The sequence below is a fragment of the Mesoplodon densirostris genome, chromosome 10 (assembly GCF_025265405.1).
Source record: "Mesoplodon densirostris isolate mMesDen1 chromosome 10, mMesDen1 primary haplotype, whole genome shotgun sequence".
In the NCBI taxonomy this organism is placed as follows: domain Eukaryota; kingdom Metazoa; phylum Chordata; class Mammalia; order Artiodactyla; family Ziphiidae; genus Mesoplodon; species Mesoplodon densirostris.
Window position 1 is genome coordinate 78,750,007 of NC_082670.1, and position 14,972 is coordinate 78,764,978.

Here is a 14,972-nt window from a genome sequence, read left to right on the forward strand (position 1 = left end):
TTGTGGTGCACGGGCTTCTCATTGCGGTGGCTTCTCTTGTTGCAGAACACGGGCTCTAGGCGCTTGGGCTTCAGTTAATTGTGGCACATGGGCTTCAGTAGTTGTGGCTCACGGGCTTAGTTGCTCCGCAGCATGTGGGATCTTCCCGGACTAGGGCTCGAACCCATGTCCCCTGCATTGGCAGACGGATTCTTAACCACTGGACCACCAGGGAAGTCCGGAACTGAGTTTTTAATTTTAATTGATTTAAATTTAACCGTATATAACCACATGTCGCTAGTGACTACTGAACAAGGCAGCACTGCTTATAGCGCCTTGCTGCTAAGATGTGATCCTTAGACCAGCAGCCCCAGCAGCCCCTGGGAACTTCTTAGAAACATGGAGTCCCAGGCTCCGTCTCAGACCCACTGAATCAGAATCTGCATTTCAACAAGACCCTCGGTTGCACATTAAGTGTGAGCCTGCTGCTTTAGAATTATCATCTGAGTAGCTGTCCAACCATGTTTACATCAAAACTGCTGGCTTATAAAATTTTGCTATTCAGGATGGGCCAATCTTAAAATATCTTAAGCATCTGAACTTCTAATCCCCTTCTCCCAGCAGAGGATGTAATTTCCAAGGCAAAGCAGGGAGAGTGAAATTGATCTACTCAAGAGCAAAAGCTACACTTTTCCCATGGCTTTTTGGGGGGGACTGACAACTTCTAAATGCATGTTAATAGAAGCTGACATTTTAAAACTTTCCTATGTATGGACCAGGCCCTGTGCTGAGTGCCTTGAATGCATAACTTCGTTTAATCCTCACAGCAGCTCTCTGAGATAGATTTGGTTATTATGGCTGTTTTTACAGAGGAGGAAACTGAGACTCAAAACAGGTTCAACAGTTTAGTTATGTAGGTAGGAAATGGCAGTAAATCCAGGTTCTGCTGGTTTTTAACCACTGTTCAGTACTGCATGAAAGAAAAATCATGTGTGGCCCTTTACAAGTTTATTAAAAGTTCTCTCCATCTCCACCCTTGAGATACAAAGCCTCTGTTCATGTTAGTGAGTGCAGGGTTTTATCAGCTGCCAGCCTCCTCCTAAAAAGGCGGTGGGGAGAGGAAGTCTTTTTTTTCTTTCTTTCTTTCTTTCTTCTTTGAGGGAGGGGGCAGTCTGGAAGATACTGGGTTTTCTGGCCTTTACAGCTCTTGTTTGGGATGCTGAAACTGTAATCCTGCTGGCCAGGATGTCTTAAGTCTCCAAACCTAGGAACCATCTCTGAATCAAGATGGTTTAGATACAAGACCATGCAGATGTGTGTCTCTGCTTTCTTATATTTAACGCTAGAAACGTGGAATTACTCACCTGCTCTTTTGTTGGCAGGTGTTATATAGAAAAACATATTCCAGGCCTATTTGCATGAGAACTGTCCCCCCCTGGAATCCTGGGTTGGGTCGGTGTGTGCTGTTGAGCAAGAACGCCGAGGGCTGTAACGCATCTCATGTATTAAATTCTCAGGAATCAGGATTAAAAGTTAACCAGCCAGCCTCCTTTGCTATAAGGTTGAATGGGGCAAAAGGCAAGATTGATGCAAAGGTGCACAGCCCCTCTGGAGCCGTGGAGGAATGCCACGTGTCTGAGCTGGAGCCAGGTAAGCACCAGTGCCCGCACCAGGAATGTTTCTGCAAACGTGTACCCTGACGGAGGGGTCATCAGCCTCTGCAAGGCCTTCGGATTCCCTTTGCTGTTGCCAGACACTGTTTATAAATTAGGGTATAAACATTTGCCAGGGGCAGGCTTTTTTTAAAAAAAAAAACCAAATACTTCTTTATTTTCAGTTGTTTTTCAGATTTCTTTCACATGACATTCATTGTGATGTTCTCTCATATTTTAATAAAATATCACAGATCTTTATTGTTTACCTTATGAAATGAATAAGTACACTTTGACCTCTCTTTACTCTGAGGGAAAGGTTGATTGCTGTAAATTAAGAAAAGAGAATCTGGGGAATTCCCTGGCCGTCCAGGGGCTCTGCACTTTCACTGCTGAGTGCCCGGGTTCAATCCCTGGTTGGGGAACTAACATCCTGCTAGCCGTGCGGCTAAAAAAATGGAAAGAGAGAATCTGGGTCCCCAGTAGGACTTAATAGCATGAGATTTTCTTGCTCGCTGCCTTGGTGTATGGAATTCTGTGATGTCAATCAACTTGAACGAGACCATTCTTCTAGTGAACATTTATTAAGTGTCAGAGACTTGACAGGAAGACTTGTCAGAGACTTAGGATGTCATGATTCCTGCCTTCAGAGAGGAGCACAGAGTCTAGTGAGGACCTAAAGAGTGTGAGCCAGAAAGGTTCAGTACACGGGTGAGGACCCCAGCTGATCACCAACAGCACAGCAGAATTGAGAACCAAATGGTAAAGATGGTCAGAGCAGGAGAGGAAAAGGGTTTCTGCTTTGACAAGGTCAGAAGGACTTCTCTGAGGAGGTAACATTGAATATGGGCCCTGATACATGAGGAAGAGCCCTGTGACCACTGCCCTTATTGGGCATTTGCCATGTACCCTGCTCTGCATGCAGTGAGGGTAGACACCTGGGACCTGGGTTGGCATTTAGACATCTTCCTCCCACTGGGCGGAAAAAGAAAGGGCAGTGGGGAGCCTCAGAAGGAACATATGTGTGGGCTTTAAACCCATATCTGGTCAGATAATGGTTTAAGTCTGACCCTATTATAGAGAACGTGTTGGCACATCTGAAAGGCAAGGTGGTGAGCCGACGCTCGCAGAGTGGTCCGTTTGAGAAAACAGCATTAATCAGCAGTGTTAGAAGTGCAGAGGAAGGACTTGAGGTCAGAGAACTATAACATTTGGTGACCAATTGGCCATAGGGAATGAAAGTGAATTCAGAAAGGTTACATGTAGCTTGGTGATGGGGTAGAAAGATGATGATGCAGTTACAAAGCTCAGGACAGCAGCCATGGGTGAGCAAGGGCTGGGCACTGCCTTACAGAGTTTAATACTTTATTTTTTGAGAGTTTTTTTTGTTTTTTTTTTTTTTGCGGTACGAGAGCCTCTCCCGTTGCGGAGCACAGGCTCCAGACGTGCAGGCTCAGCGGCCATGGCTCACGGGCCCAGCCGCTCTGCGGCATGTGGGATCTTCCTGGACTGGGGCACGAACCCGTGTCCCCTGCATCGGCAGGCAGACTCTCAACCACTGCGCCACCAGGGAAGCCCTTGAGAGGTTTTTAAGTGTCCCTGAGATATCCAAGTGGGAACATTTAATAGATCTCTACTGCATTGGGATTTAGCCACCAAGTGAGATACGGTGTCCTCAGCCGCAGGCAGTATTTGAAGCCCTAGCAGTGTCTGAGACCACCAGCCTGACACAGTTAGGATGCCGTTGGTGACAAATTACAGAACACCCATCTCAAGCCAATTCACATAATAAAGGGGGTCCATTACACACATGGTCCATTACAAGGGGGTCTGTTAATTCACGTAAGTGGAAAGTTCAAGATCTAAGGTGGGTTTCAGCAACAATTTAATTCAGCCATTCAGCTGTATTCTCCAAGGCCCCAAACACCTCTGCTCTTTCTTCTGATTTGTGGACCTCATTCTGAAAGCGGCCTTCCTCTTGGTGGTAAGGTGGCTACAGCAGCACACGACACCAATCAAGAGAGACATTTTCTCCTCAAGATTCTTTCTCCAGAAGTCTTAGATGCTTCTTTTGCAGAAGTCTCCAGCAAACCTCCCCTCCTATCTCACTGAACACACATGCCTGTTCCTGAGTGACTAAATGCCATGTGCTAATTGACTTAGGCTTGGGAAAAGAGGGATTTCTCCCCCTGCTATCCCGCATTAATTTGACCCAATCAAGGACCATACGTGGACATGGGGGTGGGATCAGTTTTCCCTGTAGCACATTGGCTTTCAGAGAGGAAGGGTGGGTACCAGCTGGGGACTGATGGGGGACATGCAGTGTCAAAGGATATGGGTGGCAGCTCCATATGGAGAGAGTCCAGAGGAGAAGAGAAGAGGATTTGGGTGGAGCTTTGAGCAACAAAAGTTCTGAAGGGGATGGAGGGTACAAGGAGCCAGGGAGAGGCTGAGAGACTGACTGGAGGAGAACAGACTCTGCGTCCCAGCTGGGAGCACTTCAAGGAGGAAGGGGTGGCCAAGTGGTGCATGGTGGAAGGATATTCTAGGTGCCCATTTCAGTTTATAGGTCATCTGACCACATGCTGTGAGCCAAACACACAGTGAGAAACCTGGCCATTGCCCTGTGGGGCAGTTGCTAGCTTGGAGCTTAATTAAGGAACATTAGTCTCAGTTGTAACCATTTTTTTCCCCTGGCCAAGCAGAGAAACTGTGCCAGAAGTGAGCTTTTCAGAAAGGAAGTGTTTTTCTGAGGCCAAAGCCACAGAGGATTAAACACAGAATTTGAGATTTGGATGCACTTCCCAAAGGGCTGTCTAGGTACAGACAAACAGGCCCATCTGGTTTTGATCACCAACATATTGGGTGCCAGGCTTGCAGTAGGGCCGTTTCTTATTAGTGATGTAAGATCGGCCCTCTCAGGTTGGGCTCCTGTCCTTTGTCCCCACCCACCTTGGTCGGGTCCATGGGCCCACTTTTACCCTGTGCCTTTGCTCACTCTCCCAGATAAGTATGCTGTTCGCTTCATCCCCCACGAGAATGGTGTCCACACGATCGACGTCAAGTTCAACGGGAGCCACGTGGTTGGAAGTCCCTTCAAAGTACGAGTCGGGGAACCCGGACAAGCGGGGAACCCTGCCCTGGTGTCCGCCTATGGCTCAGGGCTCGAGGGGGGCACCACAGGTAACACACTGCCTCTGCCTCTTGTCTTTAACGGAGTCGTCCCCCGGGAAGAGCAGATGGAACTCTTCAAGCCCCCGGGAAGCCTGCCATCCTCTCTCCCCAGGGAAACTTCAATAATGCACCCTTGGGAGGCTCTCACTTGACCTGCGGTAAATCCAGAGTGAGGGCTTGATGGCTGCGTTCTCACAGCTCGTTACTGTTTGTTGTGCTGCAGCTGTCTTCCTTTGCCAGATTCTTTTAGGACCGGGACACTGATAGGGAATACAGCACAGCATCCTTGGTTTTGAGGCTTCCTTTGCCTGCACAGAGTTCATGATGCATGTAACGGGCCTCTGGGGAAGTCCCCTACCCACCGGCTCCTTTAGTGGACCCTGGCCTCCTAGAAACACGTTCAGTCGGCAGTAAGACCTGTCACAGCCTGGCTCCTTTTTATTCTAATCCTAACGGGGGAGGAGAAAAGACTAAAACAGTCAAATTCTTTTTTTAGTCTTTGCCACAGATGGAACACGTTTGATTGTGAAAAATACTGGCAGTGAGGAAGTATGTAAAGTTCCATCTTGCTTCTCTTCCCTCCCTCCCTCCCTCCCTCTGGGTCCAGGAGGAAACACGGCTTAACAGATCAGTGGAGGACCTTCCAATTGTCTCTTTGTTGGTCTTCATTCTTGGTCACTTGGTTGCTTAGCTAGTCGGTTTGTTCAAAAGGTAGATACGGAGTTTTACTTTTATTTTATAGAAATAGTCTTAGTGCTATTTGTATTTCAGTACAACTTACTTTTGTCACTTGACACCTTAAGGAACTTTCCATATCAAAACCTACAGATAGATCTACCTGCCTTGTACTGGCTGTAGTTAGTGTCCATACCGTGAATGTAGAGGTGGGCATCAGGGGTGTCCAGTGTGTCACTATCATGGAAGGTGCCAGGGTGGGGAGCTTGTCCACTTACGCTTCATTGCAAGCGTGGACTCACTGGGACACGGTTTGCATCTGAGTGTTACTTTGGGGCCTCTTAGGAAGGATTCTTGATTTCCTTGTGTGTGCACATTTTGCTGTTAGTCTCCCCCCTACCCAACATGGTGACTGGGACAGAGCAGACCCACAGGCAAGGGGATGAGTGGCCGTGGTTTCCTGCCATCCAGCCCTGTGGAGTGAGTGTCCTAAGGGGACGAGGGGCCCTGCCCGGGTGCAGGAGTGACTGCCCGGCTGGTGTGCCACCCTGCGACTCTGGCCAAAGCAGTGGCCTCAGCAAAACCTCCCACAGGGTCTGCATGAGTACTTCTCATCTCCCCAGGCCCATCCTGTCTGGCTCCACACTGAACTCTGGGCCGGCAGCTTGCCCTTTGTAAAAGGCACTGTATTGTTTCACCCTAGGCAATGTCCACTTTACAGATGAGCAAAGTGAGAACTCAGAAAGGTTGAGTCACTCCCCAAGCTTACTTAGCTTGGAGGGGGCAGAGCCAGAACCAGTCCAGGTTCACAACCTCAAGGCCTGCTCACTTAACCCCTGAGTTTTGCTGCCTCCCTAAATGGCTGGCTCGCCCCAAGGCAGTGGCTACACCCCTGGCCTGCTTTGTGGGGTGTCCTACACAAGGACACCTATCTTCCCAGCTGCCGTGGAAGGTTCCCAGGCAGTAGTGCAGGCATTTGACCCCTGACAAGCCATCCACCCTTGAAGCCCAGGTGGGGTCCTCCTGGCACTTGGAGCCCCAGCAGGCCCTGGTCCAGGCCCCGCAGCAGCCACTGAGGTCTCCTGTGCTGCCAGCAGCCACCCATCCCCCTGCTGGGTCACACCTGCTGTGCCCAGGGCCTCTCATGCTTCCTGTTGGCTGTTTGCAAGCCTTTTCAGGAGCTCAGGTTTCAGGCTGTGCTTTGCCAGCACTGGATGCTGCTGAGGGAAGGAGCTGGTCTTGCAGGGAGACTTGCAGCCAGGAGGGAGAGGTACAGAACACGCCTGTTTCAAATCCTGTGTAAATATTGCTCTTGTCAAGGGGAAGGCGTCTTGTTTTTCTAGCCCTCCCGCTCCCAGGCCTTTTCCCAAATATCTATCCCAGGATTACACAGCTGCAGTGTGTGTGGAATGAAAAGGTGTCTCTGCCCAGCTGCTGGAGGGCCTGCATCCTGACCTTCGGAACAAAGCTAGCCTCCCTGTGTTTTTATGGGTGGGCTGGCTGTATCTCTTGGCTCAAGCTTTAAATGGTCAATTCTGCAGGTTTTAGAGCAGGAGAATGTGGACAATTTGGGGTGGGACTGTCTGCTGCAGAGGGACTGAGAAGGTCAGGAGTTAGACCAGGGAGTTCCAGACTCTCTGGCTGGAAGAGCCATTTTCCTGATGAAATGCTCCAGGACCCCCAGTGTGCACGAGATGTAAGGGGAGAGCCTCCTTCCCTCCCGTTACCCCTCACCCACCTTGAAGATGGAGTAGGGCTGCGTTAAACATGCATTAAACTCACAGGAACTCATCTGTATATACACGGGGGTACAGGGGAACACTGCCATGCCCAGAGATGTCTGGGGTCCTGATTCTGGCTGGAGGTGGTGATGAGAGGGACTCCTGCATGTGGATTTTCTTTCTCCCATCTGCTCTCAGGCGAGTGCATTAGCTCCAGGTTAGACAGACCTTATGTTTAAACCCCAGTTCAGCCATTCCCCAGCTGTGTCTTAGGGTGAGTTATTTGACCTCACTGAGCCTCCACTTTGTTCCTGTAAAATGGGAATAATAAAGGAGCCCACCTGATAGGTTGCTCTTGCCCTGTACTTCCTTATTTCTCTTCTCCCACCTCACCTTCCTTTCTGGACCCTCACAATCAGGACGCACTGATGTTTCTTAGGAATGGAGCAATCCTGTCCTTTCCACTGCAGCCAGGTCTTTTCATCTTCACTTTAAAAGTATCTTTCCTTGCTGTCACTTGCCGCTGCTTCCTGGAAACGCTGTCCCTTGTTTGAATACCCCCTCCCTTTCCCCCCACGCGGCCTTGCTTCGGCTGAGTGAAGGGCTCCTGGGCTGCACAGTATAGAGACGAGTTTGAGACAGTTGTGGAGGCAGGGTGAGGGGGTGGTGCTGGGACGGGAGCCGCGGGAGCTTTTCCAGAAACAGCTGGGTTGTATTCTGGGTTGCATGATAGCAGCTCCTTTGTCTTATTGATAACCAGAACAGTAATTCTTTCTCCGGCCTCGGAGCTATAATTAAACCAAAATAGTTCCCAGCTGGGGCGGCGTCCAGGGCTCTAGAAGAAGCCCAGCTCCGCAGAGTGCTATGCCGGGGATGCCCCGTAGAGGGCACTGTAGCAGGTGTGCAGCTGGTGACTGACTTCCTCTTCCCCTTGTGAACTGGAAAGGGGCCTGGGGGAGTGGGGCCTTTTTCAGGGCCTTGGGCTCAGGCAGGAACGCCACAGTGGTCATTGGTTGGCACTGTCTTTTGGCCCAGCTTTCCTTCTATCACGAGGGAGGATGTCTGTGCAGGAGTTCCTCATGGACCAGGCAGGCAAGAAGTAGGATGTCCTGGAGCTGCAGTTAGGGCATCTGAGGCAGCCCCGCTGCCCATCCAGAGGCCAGGAGACGGGCCTGGGCTCTGAACCCCCTCAGTCTTGCTTCAGTACCAGCTCTGCCCCTTTCTCCTGTAGCTCTGATTGGCATGTGGTTGAACCTCCCTGAGCCTCAGTGTTGTTTGTTAAAGATGAATCACTGGGCATGTAAAATGATGGGCACAGGACCTGGAGCCAGAGTGGTGCCAGTGGTATTAGCAGGAGCCGCCGTTCTGGTCCTGTTCTTGTTTCTGGTATTCAAGGCAAAGTGGCAGGGCTGGCAGATCCTAGCGGCTACCCCGGTCTTCAGCGTGGTGCCCGGGGCAAGGAGCCTGAGGAGGAAGGAGGCAGCGCTGGGCTGCCTGGGCTTCTCCAAGTCCAACCAGAGGAGAAAGGAAAGGTCAGAGGGGCCCATGCTTCCCCCACCCTTGGGGGCAGAGCTGGCCCTTGGGGGTGGAAGCAGTATTTCAGGCTCTCAGTGACGACTCGGGCTTCTCGCCCTCAGCCACGGCTCGTGCCCAGAGGAGAAAACAAGGCGGTGCGTGCTTGTAGACAGAATGTTGGCCACACTCCTGCCTGGGCCTTGGAAAGGGGTTACCATCCCCCAGGGCCTGAGGTTCTCTGTGCCAGCAGCTCAGAGCTAGTACTGGTGGGTTCCCGTGCCACCAAGGTGACTCCTCTGAGAGGGAACCTCTGTGTGCCCCGCCACTGCTTCAGGGCCCCCAGAACGCTCCCCAGAACACACCCTCCCCATCCCTCCAAGCCTTCCACGTGATCTTTATTCCTGCTTCCTTTCTCCCAGGTATCCAGTCTGAATTTTTCATCAACACCACCCGAGCAGGGCCAGGGACATTGTCCGTCACCATTGAAGGCCCTTCCAAGGTTAAAATGGATTGCCAGGAAACCCCCGAAGGGTACAAAGTCATGTACACCCCCATGGCTCCTGGAAGCTACCTAATTGGCGTCAAATATGGCGGGCCCAACCACATCGTGGGCAGCCCGTTCAAGGCCAAGGTGACAGGTAACAACCACAAACACCTTTAAAGTTATTCTTCCCCCTGTGGAGGTGATCTTGTCAGATTATCAGCAGAGCTATTCGATAGTAGAAACTGGATGATTTTAGATATGTTGAATCTGCTTTGAATCTTGAATGTAAAGAAATGGTAGGACATGTCAGAGTGACTGCATGTTCGAAAACTTGCAAAATAAGCAAGCAGAGTAGGGGTGTAGAAGTTGAGAAAGCACATTAGGTGGTTTTCTGTCTCAAATGGAAAAGAAGGAATGTTTACATATTTGAGATCTTACGTATTTGTTTAGGTCAGGGCCTGAAAAATCCCCTCATTTCTAACCTTCACTTTTAAAATAATCAAAAGTTTTTATTAAATTTATAAAAATGTGCCTCCTTCAGAACACTGGAAAAAATACCAAACAGTAAAAACCACTTTACAGCCCACCACCCAAGGTAACCACCATAAATATTGTGGTGAATTCCTTCCACGTGTCTCTTTCTGCTTGGTTCACTGTCATATAAGTAGCATAAGTTCATTGCAGAAAAGTTAATTAAAATTAAGTAAATTAAAAATTCAGATAGAAAAATCATCTTCTAATATGCTGAGAGGGGAACTCCTTGGCAGTCCAGTGGTTAGGACTCAGCGCTTTCACAGCCGAGGGCGCAATTTCAGTCCCTGGTCAAGGACCTAGGATCCCACAAGCTCCGCCACACCACCCAAAAAAAAAAAAATATGCAGAGAGAATCATTTTGTATTTTGTCAATGTCCTCCCACATGTTTACACTGCTTATACATAGAGTATTTTATATAAATGGAAAGATATCCATTCCATAGGGTGGCACGTGGTTATACTCCTGGAGGCACATGCTTATGACCTGGAAGGACTTCCAGGTCAAGTCAGCCAAGGCCAGACTCTCCCATATACCCAGAAAGCCAGATCTTAGTTGTATGGGGCAGGACCCCAGAACCCCATAGAAGACATTATGGGGGGTGAGATGGAAAAGTTGTGGCATTTAGATCCAGGTGTTGGGGGCTGTGAGGTAGGGGTGTGGTGGCTTTTGGATCCGGGTGCTGGGGAGCTGGGGCTTTCCTGGGGCTTCTGCGTGGGGTACTTGCCTTGTCTGGCCAGTCATGCCTGCTTCTTTCCCTTCCATGTCTTAGGCCAGCGTCTGGTCAGCCCTGGCTCAGCCAATGAGACCTCATCCATCCTGGTGGAGTCAGTGACCAGGTCCTCCACGGAGACCTGCTATAGCGCCATCCCCAAGGCATCCTCAGATGCCAGCAAGGTGACCTCCAAGGGGGCGGGGCTCTCGAAGGCATTTGTGGGCCAGAAGAGCTCCTTCCTGGTGGACTGCAGCAAAGCCGGTAGGCAGCCTGGCCCTGCTCGGGGAATGGAGGGCATGGGGTGACACCCTCTGTTCTGTGTACTTTGGTCTTTCCTGCTCTGGTCTGCAGTGCCCACCCACCCATGTAACCCAGACATTTGCAAGTAACCATGTTCATTGCCCTGTTCTGCACTTAATATTTTTAAATGATTTGCCTCTTGATTTTTTTTCAAATGACCTCAAGGTACATAGGAAAAGTCACGTTATCCTCATTGCATTGTATCAGTAACCTGGCCTCTTCTCTGTCACTAATTGCTGTAATTGCAATTTGAACTTGGGTATTTATTTGGATGTCAATGTTAGTTGCCTGGGTTCTGGCATCTAGCACATCTGGGCTGGAAACCTGGCTTCACCACTTACTTATTTCTCCCTTCCTCTCTCCCTCCCTCCCTTTCTTCCTTCCTTCCTTAATTTCCAAAGCTTATTAGCCGTGTGACCATGGGAAAGTTACTAAATCTCTTTCTAAAACTCAGTTTCCTCTGCTCTAAAATGGGAATAGTCAGGGCTTCCCTGGTGGCGCAGTGGTTGAGAATCTGCCTGCCAATGCAAGGGACACGGGTTCGAGCCCTGGTCTGGGAAGATCCCACATACCACAGAGCGACTAGGCCCGTGAGCCACAATTACTGAGCCTGCGCGTCTGGAGCCTGTGCTCCGCAACGAGAGAGGCCACGATAGTGAGAGGCCCGCGCACCACGATGAAGAGTGGCCCCCGCTTGCCACAGCTGGAGAAAGCCCTCGCACAGAAACGAAGACCCAACACAGCCATAAATAAATAAATAGATAGATAGATAGATAGATAGGGATGCCCAATGCCTCCACTGCCCCACCCCTGCCCTCCCCTTAAACCCTGTGCCTTTTAAAAAAAATAATAAATAAATAAATAAATAAATAATAAAATAAAATGGGAATAGTCATAGGACCTCCCTGAAGGTTCTCATGAGAATAAATGAGATCAGAGTAGCCAACACTTACATAGCCTTTACTATGTGCTAAGGGCTTCACATACAATAACTCCTCTAAACCTCACAAGAAGCCCATGAGGTAGGTGCTAGTGTCATCCCCTGTTTACAGATGGGGAAGCTAAGGCAGAGAGAGGTGAAGTTCCATATCGAAGGTCACCCACCTAGGAAGTGGCAGGGCAGAGATTTGAACCCATAAGAGTCCTGCTTGTAATTGCTGCACCCTCCCACCTCTCAAAGGTCCCCAGTGTCATCAGAGAAGCTTAACAGGCAGTAACTGGTATCTTTCCTTTGGCTCCCATGTCCCCCCCTCTTCATCTGCCTTCTGAGATGCATCTTCATGGAGTAACCACCTTCCTCTGCCCCCCAGGTTCCAACATGCTGCTGATTGGGGTCCACGGGCCCACCACCCCCTGTGAAGAAGTCTCCATGAAGCATGTGGGCAGCCAGCAATACAGCGTGACATACATCGTCAAGGAGAAGGGGGATTACATTCTGGCCGTGAAGTGGGGAGAGGAGCACATCCCCGGCAGCCCCTTCCATGTCACGGTGCCTTAAAACAGTTCTCATCAAGTCCTGGGAGGCGTTCTGGTGGTTGCTTTTGTTGCTTGTGTGTAACTCGTTTTATACAAAGTCCTCCAGCCCGTTTGTGGGTCTGAAACCCCATCCCAAAAACATTGCCATGTTTTTTTTAAGTACATTCAGAGAGAAGTCCTAAACTTGACTCTTTAGGGACATGTTGGGGACTCAGGAGATGCAAATTTGTTCAATAGGCTCAGCAAATTGGACCTCTTTTGGCACAGATCACCCCCTGCAGACAGAACAAGCACAGACAAGGCTGATACTTTTAAGAAATGAAATTGGCTAGTCAGTTTGCAAAACAAGACTGGGAGGAAGGGCAGGGAAGATGGGGATGCCTAGTTTACGTTGTCGTTTAGAAAAGACGATGACCTTGTCACGTAGGAAAAGGCCATTGGGTGACACCAGTTTTAACACGACTGCCATCCTGCCCCCATCTCTCAAAGGGCAGAGTGTCCGTGGTGACAGACTGGCCAAAATGGTTTCTTGGTGCCTCTCCCCGCATCCTGCTACTTATTTCCCTGCAGAGTCATTGCGTGTGACCATCTTGACAGCCATGTCTTTGCTTTTGTTTCCAAAGTCCGTTTCAGTCACTGGGTCTGAGGAAATTCTGCAGTGGCAAGCAGCCCCACCACTTGCCAAAGATCCCCCTTTTTTTTTAACCAACACTAGCCCTTGTTCTTAACACATGCTCCAGCCATTTGTCCGTTTGATGAGTCTTGCCAGCATGTCCGGAGACACCGCAGGTGGGTCCAAGTGTTAGCAGAGGCCTGTCACGTGACATAACACTCCATACTCACCCCCAGGCAGCCCCAGCGTGAACTTTTTCTGGAAGATAATTATAGAAGGAAACTCCTGCCAACCTTTGGCCTGAAAGTCAGGGAATGACAGGGGAGGAAAGGACAGCAGCTCATTGGTGGTCCTTTACCATTTGCAGAAATAATGAAAGCGTATTTGGCCCTGACCACATGTCACCCGAGGCTCTTTGGAAAGCAATAATAAGCAAGTGCAAAATTCCGAAAATGGGGGTATAAGGCGTTTTGCGTGCCTTCTTGCAGACCTGCTTTGGAATAAAGTGAAAGCACTCGGGGACTGCCTGACTGCAGGGCCCAGATGTGTAGTGTGGTCTGGGCCGGCAGCCCTTTCAGATTTGCTGTTTCGTCCTGAGGAGGTGGCCACTGTCATCTCGAGTGTGTCCATGGATGGGACAGGGTGAGGTGGGTGACCCTCCCCGAGGAGTAGCAGCTGAGGGTGAGTGTTGGCAAAGCCCACCTGTTAGGAACTGGAGTGGCCCGAAGCCTGACGTGAAAGGACCACAGGCTTCGTAAACCGGGATGTGGAAGCAAAACTGGAACCAAATGCCAACTGTAAATTGTATCTTATAACTTATTAAATACAGCGTTTGCTCCATAAGCTCCCCAGGTGTTCTTGGATGGTGTCCTTTGGTAAACGGTTTGAGTCTCTGACCGGCTCTCCCAAACCCTGGCCGAAAGAACGCAGGCTAAGCAAATTGTCTTAACAGGAAGCCTCGCCTCTTATTTGCGGGGGGACGTTCTGTTTCTCGCAGGCCCCAGTGTGAATTTATCAGGGTGAGGGGTCCTGGCACCAACACAGCCTCCCGGAGAGGTTTGCTAGGATTTGCCCTGGTTAAGAGTCCCAGATATGAAACCCACTGAGGGGAAGGCTGTGGTTTAAAAAAAAAAAAAAAAAAAAAAAGGTGAGAGAGAGAGAGTCTTTTTCCTGATGACATGGGAAACCCTTGTTTTAGGGAAGCAGTATCACGTGTCATCCCATCGCCCTTGGACAGCAGGGTTTGGAATTGGTGCCGCCTTCCCTCCATCCTCTCTGCCTCTGTTCCTCTCTGTTTGGGAAGCTTCTCCTTGCTGCATGCTTAGGACACACTTAGCCCTTGCCTCCTCTTGCCCTACAGCAGTGCTGTGACGTGATTTTATGGTGACGACGCTATCTCAGGTGCTGCATTGACACGTTTGCAGTCCCAGAGCTCACTTGGGGCAGACCCTGGGCCCCCTGCCTTTTTGTCCTCGGAGTGGAAGCTCTACCTTCCTGCTTATCCCACCGTGGGAACAGGAGTACAAAAGGAAGGGGACCCAGGAGCCGCCCCGCCAGGCAAGCCCGGGGCAGTTGCCATGATGATGGGAAGTCTGTCCTGGACCCCCAGCCTTGTATTGGGGGTGAGCGGTGGACGGAAAGGCAGGGAAGGAAGACTCTAGATCTTTCTGTGTGTTTCTTCCTGACACCTGGCTGTTGATCAAGGATGGCAATTTGTGTCCTTCTGAGAGGTGGGAGGAGGGTTGGAGAAAAGGAGGTTCCTCCCGCCCGTCCTTCTGAAGGGAGCACCCTTATCTGTGGGCCTGCACCGTGAATGTCTGGTCCTGGACCCCAGGAGGCCCGTGGGCTTTGGGGAATGCAGGCTCTGCCCAGTGGGTCTGGAGAGGCAACAGTCGGCTGAGTGTGCCCAAAGAAGAAAACAGGTGCCCAGCTTGAAGCCAGGTGGTTTCTGGGGGACTGCATTTGTAAGTTAACAGCTGGACTGTGGCATCAGGTAGTCTAGGGCTTAAGTCCTGGCTCGGCTGCTCACTGGCTATGGGGCCTTGAGGAGTTTGCTTCACCTCTCAGAGTGTGCCCCCCTTGGGGTGGTTGTGAGGGTCAGATGAAATCCCACTGGGAGCTCTGAGAGTGTTGGCC

The 14,972-nt window shown here is 50.3% G+C and overlaps 1 protein-coding gene across 2 annotated transcripts in view; it reads left to right on the top strand.

Annotated features, from left to right (window-relative positions):
- The window catches only part of FLNB (filamin B), a 135,808-nt gene extending 122,129 nt beyond the window's left edge, over positions 1–13,679 (top strand). For both annotated transcript variants that reach the window (XM_060109286.1, XM_060109287.1), the window contains 5 exons: positions 1,497–1,629; positions 4,638–4,814; positions 9,136–9,354; positions 10,505–10,708; positions 12,058–13,679. In XM_060109286.1, coding sequence (XP_059965269.1) covers positions 1,497–1,629; positions 4,638–4,814; positions 9,136–9,354; positions 10,505–10,708; positions 12,058–12,245 — 921 coding nt within the window. In that variant the 3' untranslated portion in view covers positions 12,246–13,679. The remainder of the gene's footprint in view (positions 1–1,496; positions 1,630–4,637; positions 4,815–9,135; positions 9,355–10,504; positions 10,709–12,057) is intronic.
- Positions 13,680–14,972: the final 1,293 nt, after the last annotated feature.